Source organism: Rana temporaria, chromosome 7 (genome assembly GCF_905171775.1).
Source record: "Rana temporaria chromosome 7, aRanTem1.1, whole genome shotgun sequence".
NCBI classification, from domain to species: domain Eukaryota; kingdom Metazoa; phylum Chordata; class Amphibia; order Anura; family Ranidae; genus Rana; species Rana temporaria.
In genome coordinates, this window is record NC_053495.1 from 150,301,776 (window position 1) to 150,314,508 (window position 12,733).

At 46.5% G+C, this 12,733-nt stretch overlaps 1 protein-coding gene across 3 annotated transcripts in view; it reads left to right on the forward strand.

Annotated features, from left to right (window-relative positions):
- Positions 1-12,733, forward strand: part of VAMP4 (vesicle associated membrane protein 4) — a 79,736-nt gene that overhangs the window by 3,757 nt on the left and 63,246 nt on the right. For all 3 annotated transcript variants that reach the window (XM_040360128.1, XM_040360130.1, XM_040360129.1), the window contains exon 2: positions 6,807-6,949. In XM_040360128.1, the coding sequence (XP_040216062.1) occupies positions 6,884-6,949 (66 nt within the window). In that variant the 5' untranslated portion in view covers positions 6,807-6,883. The remainder of the gene's footprint in view (positions 1-6,806; positions 6,950-12,733) is intronic.

The following is a 12,733-nucleotide window of genomic DNA, read 5'->3' on the forward strand; positions in this document are numbered from 1 at the left end:
TCTGAGACAGGAACTGCATCACAGGAAGTGGGCGGTTCCGGACGGCGTGACCCGGAAGTTCCCAGTGGAGCGAGGAGACAGCGTGGGTGGTGGACGGGTCGGCTTGCGGTGACCAGTACAGGAGTACCGACAGCCAGGACCGAGTCACCCTCCTCATGGAAGAGGACGGAAAGACCGACACGACCGCTGGCAGATCCAGGTCGGGGGGCGGTAAGTACCAATCCCCCTGGAAAGGGAGGGGGGAAGTGGTGAGAGTTCCCAAACTTTTAGGGAACGACCGGAGCAGGATCTGGTCCCTTCTCGTCCACTTCCTCCCCTCCCCAGTACAGCCAGCAGTCTTGGGGGAAAAAAGACAATTTAAATGTATATTTCATGTCTTTCAGAAACCCCCAGCGGACCCCAGGAGGCCTCAGCTCAGTCTCCCTCCGCTACAGGGCATAGTTCCTCTAAAAAGTGTGGGAATTGTAGAGAGAAGCTCCCCAAGTCCTACACAAAACCTTTCTGCTACAAATGTATTAATATACTGGCGGGAAAGGAGGCTGCTGCCATGATGAAGAGTTTTCTCTCATCCATGCAAACAGAAATGTTAGCAACAGTTAAAGCCTTTCGGGAGGCAGCCGGGCAGTCAGTACAGACTGAAACAGAGGAACTTACCCCTAAGGAAGGCACTTCCTCTCAGGAGACCCCCTTTTCTAAGGGTCCAAGTGTTTTCTTTACACCTTCACAAAATCCCCCTTTGGGGGAAGCAGATGGTGAAGAGAGTGAGGTAGCCAGTCTACCTAGGTCTAGGCACAGCTCAGGGGAGGTAGATGGAGACTCCATTAGTCAGTCTCAGGAGGACACACGTCCAAGAAAACACCTCTTTGCTGTAGAAGATCTAGAGAGTCTCCTCCAGGCTATCTACGCCACAGAGGAAATTCCTGAGACCCCTAAACCTACCTCAGCACAGGATAAAGTGTATAGGGGCCTGAGTGACGCTCAATCTAAAGTATTCCCCCTGCACAAATCCCTCAAGGAGTTAGTCCTTCAGGAGTGGAGAGACCCTGAAAGGAGAATAATCAAACAAAAAACCTGGAAAAGAAGGTTCCCCTTCTCCCAGGAAGATGAGGAAGTCTTTTTTAAGCTTCCTAGACTTGATGCGGCTTTGTCGCAAGTCACTAAATTGTCTGATCTCTCCTTTGAGGATACAGGTAACATCAAGGATGTGATGGACCGTAGAGCAGAGTCTCTCCTTAGAAAAGCCTGGGAGGCCAATGCGGCAGCACTAAGCCCAGCCTTAGCAGCAGCATGTGTAGCTAGGAATACAGATGTTTGGGTAGAGACACTCACCGACCACCTCGCCCAGAATTCGGAGGCGGAGGAGGTAGTTGAGTCACTTACAGTGGTAAGGAAGGCGATTGCTTACCTAGCAGCTACGGAATCTGCAAGGGCAGCAGCCAAGACAGCAGCCCTCATTAACTCTACTAGGAGGGCAGTTTGGATCAAGGCCTGGGAAGGAGATGCTACATCCAAGGGAAAACTCTGTGGCATCCCCTTTCAAGGTTCCCTGTTGTTTGGGAAAGACCTGGATGATGTCCTGGCTAGGTCATCAGAAAAAGGTAAAAAATTCCCAGTTAAACCCAAAAAAGAAGGTTTCAAGAAAACCTTTCGAGGCCCCCAGGGGCAGGGTAGACAAAAAGCCAAAAAGGAACCTTTTAGGCGTTGGAACTTTGGCAAAGGGAACAGGAAGAACAACCTCCTTTTCCCTCCTCCAAAACCCAGCGACAAACCGTCCAAGTGACGACGTAGTCAGAGTGGGGGGTCGACTATCTCAATTCCTTCCTCTATGGGAGAGAATTTCGAACAGTCATTACATCTGCCAAATAATTCAAAAAGGCTATCGCCTAGAATTTCTGGCTACACCCCCCACCATGATCACCATTACTCACCTTCCCAGGGATACCCTGAAAAGGTCTGCCCTCTTGGAGGGCATACAGGACTTAGCCAAACAACTAGTGGTAGTACCAGTACCAAAAGCTCAGCGGTACCAGGGATTTTATTCCCATATTTTCGTAGTACGAAAACCCTCCGGGAAATACCGTCTAATAGTAAACTTGAGAAACCTGAACAAGTTTCTGGAATACAAAAAGTTTACTATGGAAAGTATTTATTCGGTAAGAAAGAACCTCATGAAGGAGGCCTTCTTGGTGACCCTAGATCTCAAAGATGCCTATCTCCACGTGCCAATCCACGTGGATCACCAGGTATATCTGAGGTTTGCGGTCGTGGTGGAAGGAGAAACCTTCCACTGGCAGTTCAGAGCACTACCATTCGGGCTAACCTCCAGCCCAAGGATTTTTACAAAAGTCCTAGCAGAAGCGGTGGCATACCTGCACCTTCAGGGCATATCCCTTATACCTTATTTAGACGACTTGCTGATTTCAGGAAAATCAGCCGCCCAAGTCACGCTGGATGCCAACAAAGCAATGGCACTCCTAGAGAGCCTAGGGTGGATAATCAACATAGAAAAATCCTCCCTCAACCCAGAACAGGTCAAGACCTTCCTGGGATACGTAGTGGACACCAGGCAGCAGAGACTCTTCTTACCAGAAGGAAAAGTTTTAAAACTAGCCTCAGCAGTCGGGAACCTTATCAAAAACCCCAAACTCTCCAGACGGAATATTCTGAGAGTTCTAGGCCTGATGTCAGCAAGCATCCCAGCGGTGGTTTGGGCTCAGCTTCATGCAAGGGCATTACACTTCTTCTTCCTGTCCTCATGGGACAAAAGGAAAGAGTCCTTAGATCAGGATATACTACTCACCCCCCAGGTTCTGTCCTCCCTGGAGTGGTGGACATCTCCCCAAAACCTGAGGGGAGGGCGACCGTGGGCTCAGTGGAACCCAGTGAAGGTTACCACGGATGCCAGTTCCTGGGGGTGGGGCGCCCACCTGGAGGGGAAAAAAGCACAGGGGCAATGGGACAGCTCACTAGCTCGCAGGTCATCCAATTACAGAGAACTCAGAGCAGTGGGGGAAGCCTTAATAGCCTTCCAGGAAGACATCAGAGGCAGAGAAGTCCAAGTAAGCTCAGACAACTCTACAGTAGTAGCGTACCTAGGTCACCAGGGAGGGACCAGGTCCAGTCCCCTACTAGAACTTTCCAGGGAAATCCTAACCTGGGCAGAAGAAAGAGTACTCTCTATCTCAGCCATATACATAAAGGGGACGAGCAATATAGAAGCAGACTTCCTCAGCCGTCACAAGTTGAGGGAGGAGGAATGGGAACTGAACCCAGAGGTGTTTCAACACCTAGTCCAGTATTTCGGGGAACCGGAAATAGACTTGTTTGCCAACAGACAAAACAGGAAGGTAGAAAGGTATTTCTCGATTTCCTGGGAACTACAGTCGGAAGGTCTGGATGCGCTATCCCAGACCTGGCGCTTCGGGCTGGCCTATGCCTTCCCGCCGGTAGCGCTCATTCCGCGAGTTCTTCAGAAACTCAGCAGGTCTCCAGGCCAGATTCTTCTGATAGCACCATGGTGGCCAAAAAGAACTTGGTTCGCAAACCTAAGAGCCATGGCAATGGTGGAGCCTCTGAAGCTCCCGTACAGGGCAGATCTCCTCAGGCAGGGCCCAGTACTCCATCCAAAGCCGGAATTCTTCCAGCTAGCAGCCTGGTTAGTGAGCACCAGATTCTAGATCGCAAAGGCTGCTCAGAGAGGGTCATAGATACCCTTCTCATGAGCAGAAAACCAGTAACTCAAAAGATTTACCAAAAGGTATGGAAGACCTTCTGTTCCTGGCGTAAGGAAAGACAGGTAGCTTCAACTTCTATCCCGGTTATCCTGGACTTCCTCCAGGATGGGGTAGATTTAGGATTAAAAGTTAGTACCCTTCGGGTCCAAATAACGGCTCTTTCAGTCTATCTTGATAAAAGATTGGCGAAAGAGGACCTTATAAAACGTTTTTTGTTAGCTAGAGAAAGAATTTCTCCAGTCCAAAAATACAATTGTCCGCCTTGGGACTTAACTAGGGTGTTAGAGGCATTATCTATACACCCATTCGAACCTCTGGAAGAGGTTCCCCTTAAATTTCTAACCTTAAAGTTGACTTTTTTGTTAGCCATTACTTCGGCCAGGAGGGTAGGGGATTTGCAGGCGCTATCCATGAAAGAACCCTTCCTGAGGGTACAGCCAGATAGGATCACCCTCAGAACAGACCCCCTGTACCTGCCGAAGGTGGCATCCCTATTTCATAGGACGCAAGACATAATATTGCCGTCCTTTTGTTCTGAACCAAAGAACGAAAAAGAAAAGAAATTTCATTTGTTAGACGTGAGAAGGTGTCTTCTCATTTATCTAGAGAGAACTAAAAGTTTTAGAAGATCTAACCACCTACTAGTTCTACACGCTGGGCCCAGGAAGGGACTGCAGGCATCAAAAGCCTCAGTCTCAAGATGGATTAGAGAAGCAATATCCAAAGCCTATGTATGTACTGGAGCAACAGCTCCCAAAAAGATCAAGGCTCACTCTACCAGAGCCATAGCAACTTCCTGGGCTGAGAAAGCAGGGGCCTCCTGGGAACAAATCCGCAGTGCGGCCACCTGGTCCAGCCATCATACATTCCTGAAGCACTATCGTGTGGAAATGTTGTCACAGCAAGACTTAGCCTTTGGTCGAAAGGTGCTACAAGCTGTGGTCCCACCCTGAAGGTAGGCCTGTGTTTATTACTCAATTATCCTCTCGGGTGCCGTCCTGGAAGGTGGTAAGAGAAAACCAACGTTAGACCTACCGGTAACGGTATTTCTATGAACCTTCCAGGACGGCAGGCCTACTTCCCACCCTATGTGGAGGGAAAAAAGGTAAGTACCTATAAGGACTACGTCCCTTGTGAACCAGTTCAGGATTACTCTATTGCATACTGAGGAGCAAGGGGAAGGGCGGGGCCTTTTAAACTGTCATGTGATTGTGTTTCCTGCAGGAGGAGCCATCATCTCTCGGGTGCCGTCCTGGAAGGTTCATAGAAATACCGTTACCGGTAGGTCTAACGTTGGTTTTTTCAGTGGCAGCCACACCAGTTGCACATATTTAACTTTCGTTTTATTTCCCCACCTCTTCATTTGGAGTCAAGAGAAAGCCAGATACCCATAGGAATGAGTTATTGTGATTCCCTCTCTTCCCAAGTGACATTGATTATGCTTGAGAAAAGATGTATCCATTCTTCACACAAGTCTCTTGCCTCCAAACTTCCGGAGTGCATGGCCAGCGGTGGCAGCGGTAGAGACTCGGTATGAAGGAAGCCCAGCAATCCGTGTAAGGCAGGGGTGTCCAAACTTTTTTCAAAGAGGGTCAGATTTGATGAAGTGAACATGCTTGAGGGCTGACCATTTTGCCTGACATTCTTAAAACCAATAAAATTTGGTCTAAGCGTGTTCCTCCGAGCACTAATACACTGCACAGCAATAATTCTCTTGCCTTTGTGGCTGTGTGTGGTGAAGAGATGAGCTTGGGCGTGTTATTTGGATATACCGTATTTATCGGCTTATTACACGCACCTTCACTTTAAAAAAGGAAGTTTCAGGAAAAAAATAACATTTTAATAAAGAAATGTGAAGCAAAATAAAGGTCAGTGCCCATCAATGCAGCCTAATCAGTGCCCATCTGCACCCACTCCATTGCCATGAATGCAGCACCCACTCCATTGCCATGAATGCAGCACCCACTCCATTGCCATGAATGCAGCACCCACCGTATTGCCATGAATGCAGCACCCACCGTATTGCCATGAATGCAGCACCCACCGTATTGCCATGAATGCAGCACCCACCGTATTGCCATGAGTGCAGCACCCACCGTATTGCCATGAGTGCAGCACCCACCGTATTGCCATGAGTGCAGCACCCACCGTATTGCCATGAGTGCAGCACCCACCGTATTGCCATGAATGCAGCACCCTCTACATTGCCATGAATGCAGATTTACCATTATCGTCAGTGCAGCCTGTAGAGGAGACAGGGAGTGGGCGGGACGAGCACCAACAGACAAACAGGAGAAACTCCTGTTTTCTCGACGGGCCTCTTTAATTGAAAGTCCCGTCTCCTGTGATGGACAGAACATTTGTCCAATGGCAGCGCAGGAGATGGGACTTCCTTTTACACAGGACGCCATGTAAACAGGAAATACTCTCCTGTATGCACAGCACTCGTCCTGTCCCCTCCAAGGCAGCCAGTATATTTTCTATTGTGGCTCCCGGCGCTCGGGGATTCGTTGGGGGCCACAAAAGAGATATATAATGTCAAGATCACCAGGCAAGCCGTCCGGAACGCGATTGGCCCGCGGGCCGGACTTTGGACATGCCTGATGTAAGGTATAGCTCTTTTGTGCAAACAACAATCGCCAACACATTTTAAGGATAGGCTATTTTTGAAGGCCTTGACAAAAAGAACCTACATGCACATTGAAGCTTGATGTTTGTAGTAAAAGAGCAATATATTACATAGAGTGCTGACCTTGCTTCATGCTGAGTGCTTGTGCTTGGCCGCTCAAACACTAAGTGCTGTCACATGTAGTGGGGAAATCCCTTTGAGGGTTCCACAGGAATGTAAAGCTTGCACAGGGCTGTCTTTGCTCCCAGCACCCAAATGGTGTGGTGCAGGAGAGAAAGGCAAGTATGTGTAACTTGGGAAGTCACCATTAAAGTCAACCTGTGTCCGTGCCCTGCTGGTAGGCACTAGGGGTTGAGGTTGGTAAAATATTAAACCAGCTTTGGCTGTTAGGTTGTTGCTCAATATTATTCATTCATTATTATACTGTCATTTCTGTTTTACAGGGCCCTATAGCTGGATAATTTATAAGGGAAACGCCTATAAAGGTCCTATTCCATTGCCGTTTTTGTAAGTGAACACAATGCCTCCAAAATTTAAGCGGCACCTCAAGGATGAAGAAGTTACAGGTTCAGTCACAAGTGAAAGAGTAAGTTCTTTTTTTCTACTATGTGTATTTGCTTTATATGTCAACAGGATAATGACAAAATAGACTAGGTAACATATATAATTGTGGTTATTTTGTATATCACTTACACTTTTGTTGCTGTCTGTTTTACATCAGATTCCATATAATCTGTAAGCAATAACACTCGAAAAGCTTTATGCAATACATAGTCACTTTGTAATTTATTAAACCAACTCAAACGTCTATCACAAGGTCCAGTGTTCCATCCTTCATTACGAAAGCTAAATTTGACGTTCTGGCTGTTGAAACCTATATGCTGAAGAAACGTGGGCTCTCGGGTCCAGTTCTTTCTACTCTCATTAATGCTAGGAAGCCGGTGACTTGTCCTCAATGTTCCCCTAACGGGGAAGTTCCTTCACTGACTGCGCAGGCGCAAACTTCCCGACGGAAATCCCCGAACCTCGCCCGGCATGCAGGCTCATTCTTTAACATCCCTGTGGATTGGAGGATGTTAAAAAAAGAGCCAGGAGGCCGAGCGAGCGACCTCGAAATCCACGTCGCCCTGGATGCCGTGCGCGGTTCGGGGATTTCCGTCAGCAAGTTTGCGCCTGCGCAGTCCTTGAAGGAACTTTCCCGATAGCTGGAACCGTCTCCTCACATCAGTTTGTGCATGCACTGGAACTTCCACGATAGCTGGAACCAGCACGGCAGATCACCGGCCTACAGAATCATTTATCAGAGTCTGGAAGGCATATGTTTCCTGGTGTGAATCCAGGGGGTGGAACCCTCAAAAGTTTTTCATTGGTAGGATTCTGTCCTTCTGTCAGCTAGGGGTAGATATGAGATTGGCCCTCAGTACTATTAAAGGTCAAATCTCGACCCTATCGGGTTTTTTTCAGAGACCGTTGGCATCCCATTCCCTTGTCCGGGCATTTATTCAGGGAGTGTTGCAGGTAAATCCGCCAGTCAAACCTCCCCTGTACCCATGGGATTTGAATCTAGTTTTGTTATGCTTGCAAAAACAGCCCTTTGAACCCATTCGTCATATTCCATTGATTCTCTTGAGTCGAAAATTAGCATTTCTGGTTGCTATCTCATCTGCTGGGAGAGTTTCTGAATTGGCAGCTCTTTGTTATAAAGAGCCTTATTTATTTTGGCACAAAGACAAAATTGTATTACGGCCCCATCCTACTTTTCTTACTAAAGTGGTCTCGCCATTCCATTTAAATCAAGATATTGTTTTGCCTTCCTTTTTTCCTGAACCACAGTCAGCAAGGGAGAAATTATTGCACTCTCTGGATGTGGTGAGAGCAATGAAGGTTTATCTGCAAGCAACTGCTCAGATAAGTAAAACCGATGCTCTGTTTATTCTGCCAGATGGTCCCAAAAAGGGCCAGGCAGCTTCAAAATCAACCATTTCTAAGTGGATTCGACAAGTGATCATTCAAACTTATGGTTTAAGGAATACAATTCCTCCTTTTTCTTTTAAGGCGCACTCAACCAGGACAATAAGTGCCTCCTGGGCAGTGCATCATCAGGCTTCAATGGCTCAGATCTGTAAAGCTGCAACTTGGTCTTCAGTCCATACATTTACCAAATTCTACCAAATAGATGTCAGAGGACATGAGGATGCCGCCTTCGGGCGTAGTGTGCTGCAGGCAGCGGTATAGGGTCTCTAGTCCAATGGCGGTCTGCTTGATCTGTGTCTCCCTCCCCTCATATTGAGCATTGCTCTGGGACGTCCCACTATGTAATGGCTTGGGCTCTGTGTCCCGTGGTGTACGATAAAGAAAATAGGATTTTTATAACGGCTTACCTGTACACCACCGGACACAGAGGTCCCGCCCCTCTTCTGGGATACTTACTGCTTACCTTATGGGAGGGGTTATATAGAGGGGAACGTGTCTTCATTGGTTGTGCCAGTGTCCAATCACCTAAGGTGAACTATACAACCCACTATGTAATGACTTGGGCTCTGTGTCCCGTGGTGTACATGCGTGGCGTATATAGCGCGGCACATGCGAACCAAATCGCCTCTGGGCGCTTGTTGTTCCTGTCTCCTTTGATATCAAAAGAGATGAGTTTTGATCTTTCTCCTGAACGCTAAGTGATTTTCCTCCAACCAAATGCTGGTTGGTAAAGCGTTCCGTAGTCTGGGACTCTGGACCGCGAATCTTCTTTCTCCTTTGGTCTTGTAATTGGCTTTTGGTATTTGGAGCAAATTTTGGTTGGTGGATCGCAGAACGCGATTGGAGTTGTGAGCTTTTATTTTTTCGCATAGATAATGGGGAGCATTTCCATGGATACATCTATGCGTTAGACAGAGTGCTTTAAAAACAATTCTGTCTTTAATTGGCAACCAATGAAGGGTTCTCAGTGAAGGTGAGATTGATTCCCAGGGTTTTTTCCCAGTCACTAGTCTGGCGGCCGTATTTTGAACGACTTGCAGACGAGCGATTTGGTACTTTGGGAGTCCGAGGTAAAGGGCGTTTACATAATCCAATCTGGAGTTTACAATTGCTCCCACCACGGCCGCTATGTCTTCTTTGGGAATAAAAGGAGTGAGTTTGCGTAGTAGGCGCAGCAGATGGTGAGATCCGCTGACTACTGACCCTATTTGTGCGTCCATTGTCATGTAGGAGTCGAAGATGACCCAGAGACTTTTGACTTTGGCGCTAGGGGTGATGATTTTGCCCAAAATGGGCGGAGGTATCCAGGTTGTTGCAGGTTGATTCCTACGCTTGGCGTGAAACAGGAGAAGTTCTGTTTTCGCTCCGTTGAGTTTAACTCTTTGTCATCCAATTCTCTATCGAAGAGAGGCATGTCTCTAGATTGAGATGGTGATCCTTTTTTGTTGCAAATGCGGAAATACAGTTGCGTGTCATCTGCATATGAGTGATAAAGCAGTTTTTGCTGCTGATGATTTAAAAAAGAGGACGAAGATAGATGTTGAACAGCACTGGTGATAGAGGAGATCCTTGAGGGACTCTGTACGATACCGTGCGTTTTTTTTAGAGGTGAAAGGTCCCAATTTCACTGTTTGTGATTGGTTTTCCAAAAAAGAGGAGAACCAAGGTAAATCGCCTTCTGCGACTTAGCAAGCAAGCAGCTTATTTAAATATGAATATATATTTTATTTTCATGCTAGTAGAACATTTCCTCCTTTCATGGCTGGTCATATGTGATGAACCAGCTAGTCAGCCGACCTGAAAAATGTACTGTTGAAAGTTTTGAACCTTCTGCATTGCTATCCTATGTTTTTCACAGGATTGTACAGACTGTATGTTTACTTTGCTAGTACTGGTTTTGCATCTGGATTGTACAAGCTGGATGACCTGTGAAATAATCTGTTTACCAAGTAAAGTAGCACACTTATAATAATTTCCGTAAAAGTTTTGTCCCAGATGGGGCAGTCATTTTTTTGTTTTTAATGCATGTTCATTTTGGTGACTAGAGCAAATACAACTGTGTTTTGGGTGGTGGCATCTCAACATAAAAGCAATTTATATTAGTAATGTTATCCAGTTCATATTTTAGGTTTGTTTAACTGGGGACTTTAGGAATTTAGTATGGCTGTTGTTTAACTCCTTTGTCTAGGATGTCTTTTGGCTTTGCAGCAAGTAGAGAGGGAACAGCTGATAGACCAGTCTTTTTTAACACAATTGGGGAATCGTTCAGGTCCCAGGGATCCCCTGTCACTAATTTACTAAATCTGCAACTCCACAGGAAAAATTAACATGGTGGTCAGAGGGAAGAATGCCCCCCTTACATTGGTGGTCAGCGGGACGAATGCCCCCCCCTTACATTGGTGGTCAGCGGGACGAATGCCCCCCCTTACATTGGTGGTCAGCGGGACGAATGCCCCCCATACATTGGTGGTCAGCGGGAAGAATGCTCCCCATACATTGGTGGTCAGAGGGGCGAATGCCCCCCTTACATTGGTGGTCAGAGGGGCAAATGCCCCCCTTACATTGGTGGTCAGAGGGGCAAATGCCCCCCTTACATTGGTGGTCAGCGGGACGAATGCCCCCCCATACATTGGTGGTCAGCGGGAAGAATGCTCCCCATACATTGGTGGACAGTGGAAAAAGTGCTCCCCTTACATTGATTGTCGGTGGGAAGAATTTCCCAGATAGCAAAAAGATCATTAGTGTGAGTGCTTACCTTTATGAGAGGCAGAAATGGTTCATACCTCAACGAACCTCTAACAACCACTGGAGGAACCTTGGGTTTCCATAGAACCATGGTTGAGAGAGAGTGCTGAAAACCAGGGATCACCAAACTGTGGGGCGTGGGCCAAATGCAGCCCTTTGCTTTTTTTTTTTTTTTTTTATATGCAGCCCTTGGGGTACTGTTTCTCCCACTGATGTGAGGCACTATTCTTCTCCCCAACACCAACGATGGGGAACTATTCCTACCACTGAATCTAAAAACTAGGCTTTATAACATCTTCAACTGATACCAATGAAGGGGTACTATTCCTTCCACTGACATCAATAGGGCACTATTGCTCCCCTTGACGCCAGCCATGGGGCCCTGTTGCTCCCACAGACACAAACAACAATGATGGAACACTATGAAATCTTTTACTTCATTTACATTGGGTATGTTTGTCACCCACTGACCACAGTCTGGCCCCCCTAAAGTCTGAAGAACAGTAAACAGGCCATTTGTTTAGAAAGCTTGGAGACCCCTGCCTTAGACAATCAAACCCAAGGAATATTCACTGCTGTTTATGGTATTTGTACTGAAGATTTGTCAATAGCAATTGATCAGATACTTGCTGATTTCGGGCACAACCTAAAACAAGAAATTAGACATCTTGCTGATTGTTGAGCAAACGCCTTGTTACTTCCAAATTTTAAGTTAAAGTGGAGGTTCACCCCAAAAAAATGTTTTAACATTAGATTGAGGCTATTTAAGGGGAGCAGAAACGGGTATTTTTTTTTAAATCAATGCCGTACTTACCATTTTCGAGACAGATGTTCTCCCGCCGCTTCCGGGTATGGGCTGCGGTACTGGGCGTTCCTATTTGATTGACAGCTTTCCGACCGTCGCATACAGCGCGTCACGAGTTTCCGAAAGTAGCCGAATGTCGGTGCGCAGGCGCCGTATAGAGCCGCACCGACGTTCGACTTCTTTCGGCAACTGGTGACGCACTGTATGTGACCGTCGGAAGGCTGTCAATCAAATAGGAACGCTCAGTCCCAAAGATCATACCCGGAAGCGGCGGAGAAGATCTATCTCGAAAACGGTAAGTACGGCATTGATTTTAAAAAAAATACCCGTTTCTGCTCCCCTTAAGTAGCCTCAATCTAATGTTAATTATTTTTTTTTTTTGGGTGAACTCCCACTTTAATAGTATAATTTACTCCTAGCAATCAGTCAGAATGTTTCTTTCATTTCCCTGGTCACAGTGTACTGTCATTTATTTTCTGTGGGCCAGTAGACTCCTTTAACCACTTAAGGACCTTGCCTGTTTTTCAGATTTGGTGTTTACAAAAAAAAAATTCTAACACCCTAGAGAATAAAATGGCGGTCATTGCAATACTTTTTTGTCACACCGTATTTACGCAGTGGTCTTACAAGCGCACTTTTTTTGGAAAAAATTCACTTTTTTGAATAAAAAAAAAAAAGACAACAGTAAAGTTAGCACAATTTTTTTTTTATATTGTGAAAGATAATGTTACGCCGAGTAAAATGATACCCAACATGTCACGCTTCAAAATTGCGCCCGCTCGTGGAATGGCGTCAAACTTTTACCCTTAAAGGGGAGTTCCAGCCATTTGTATGTTTATTAAAAGT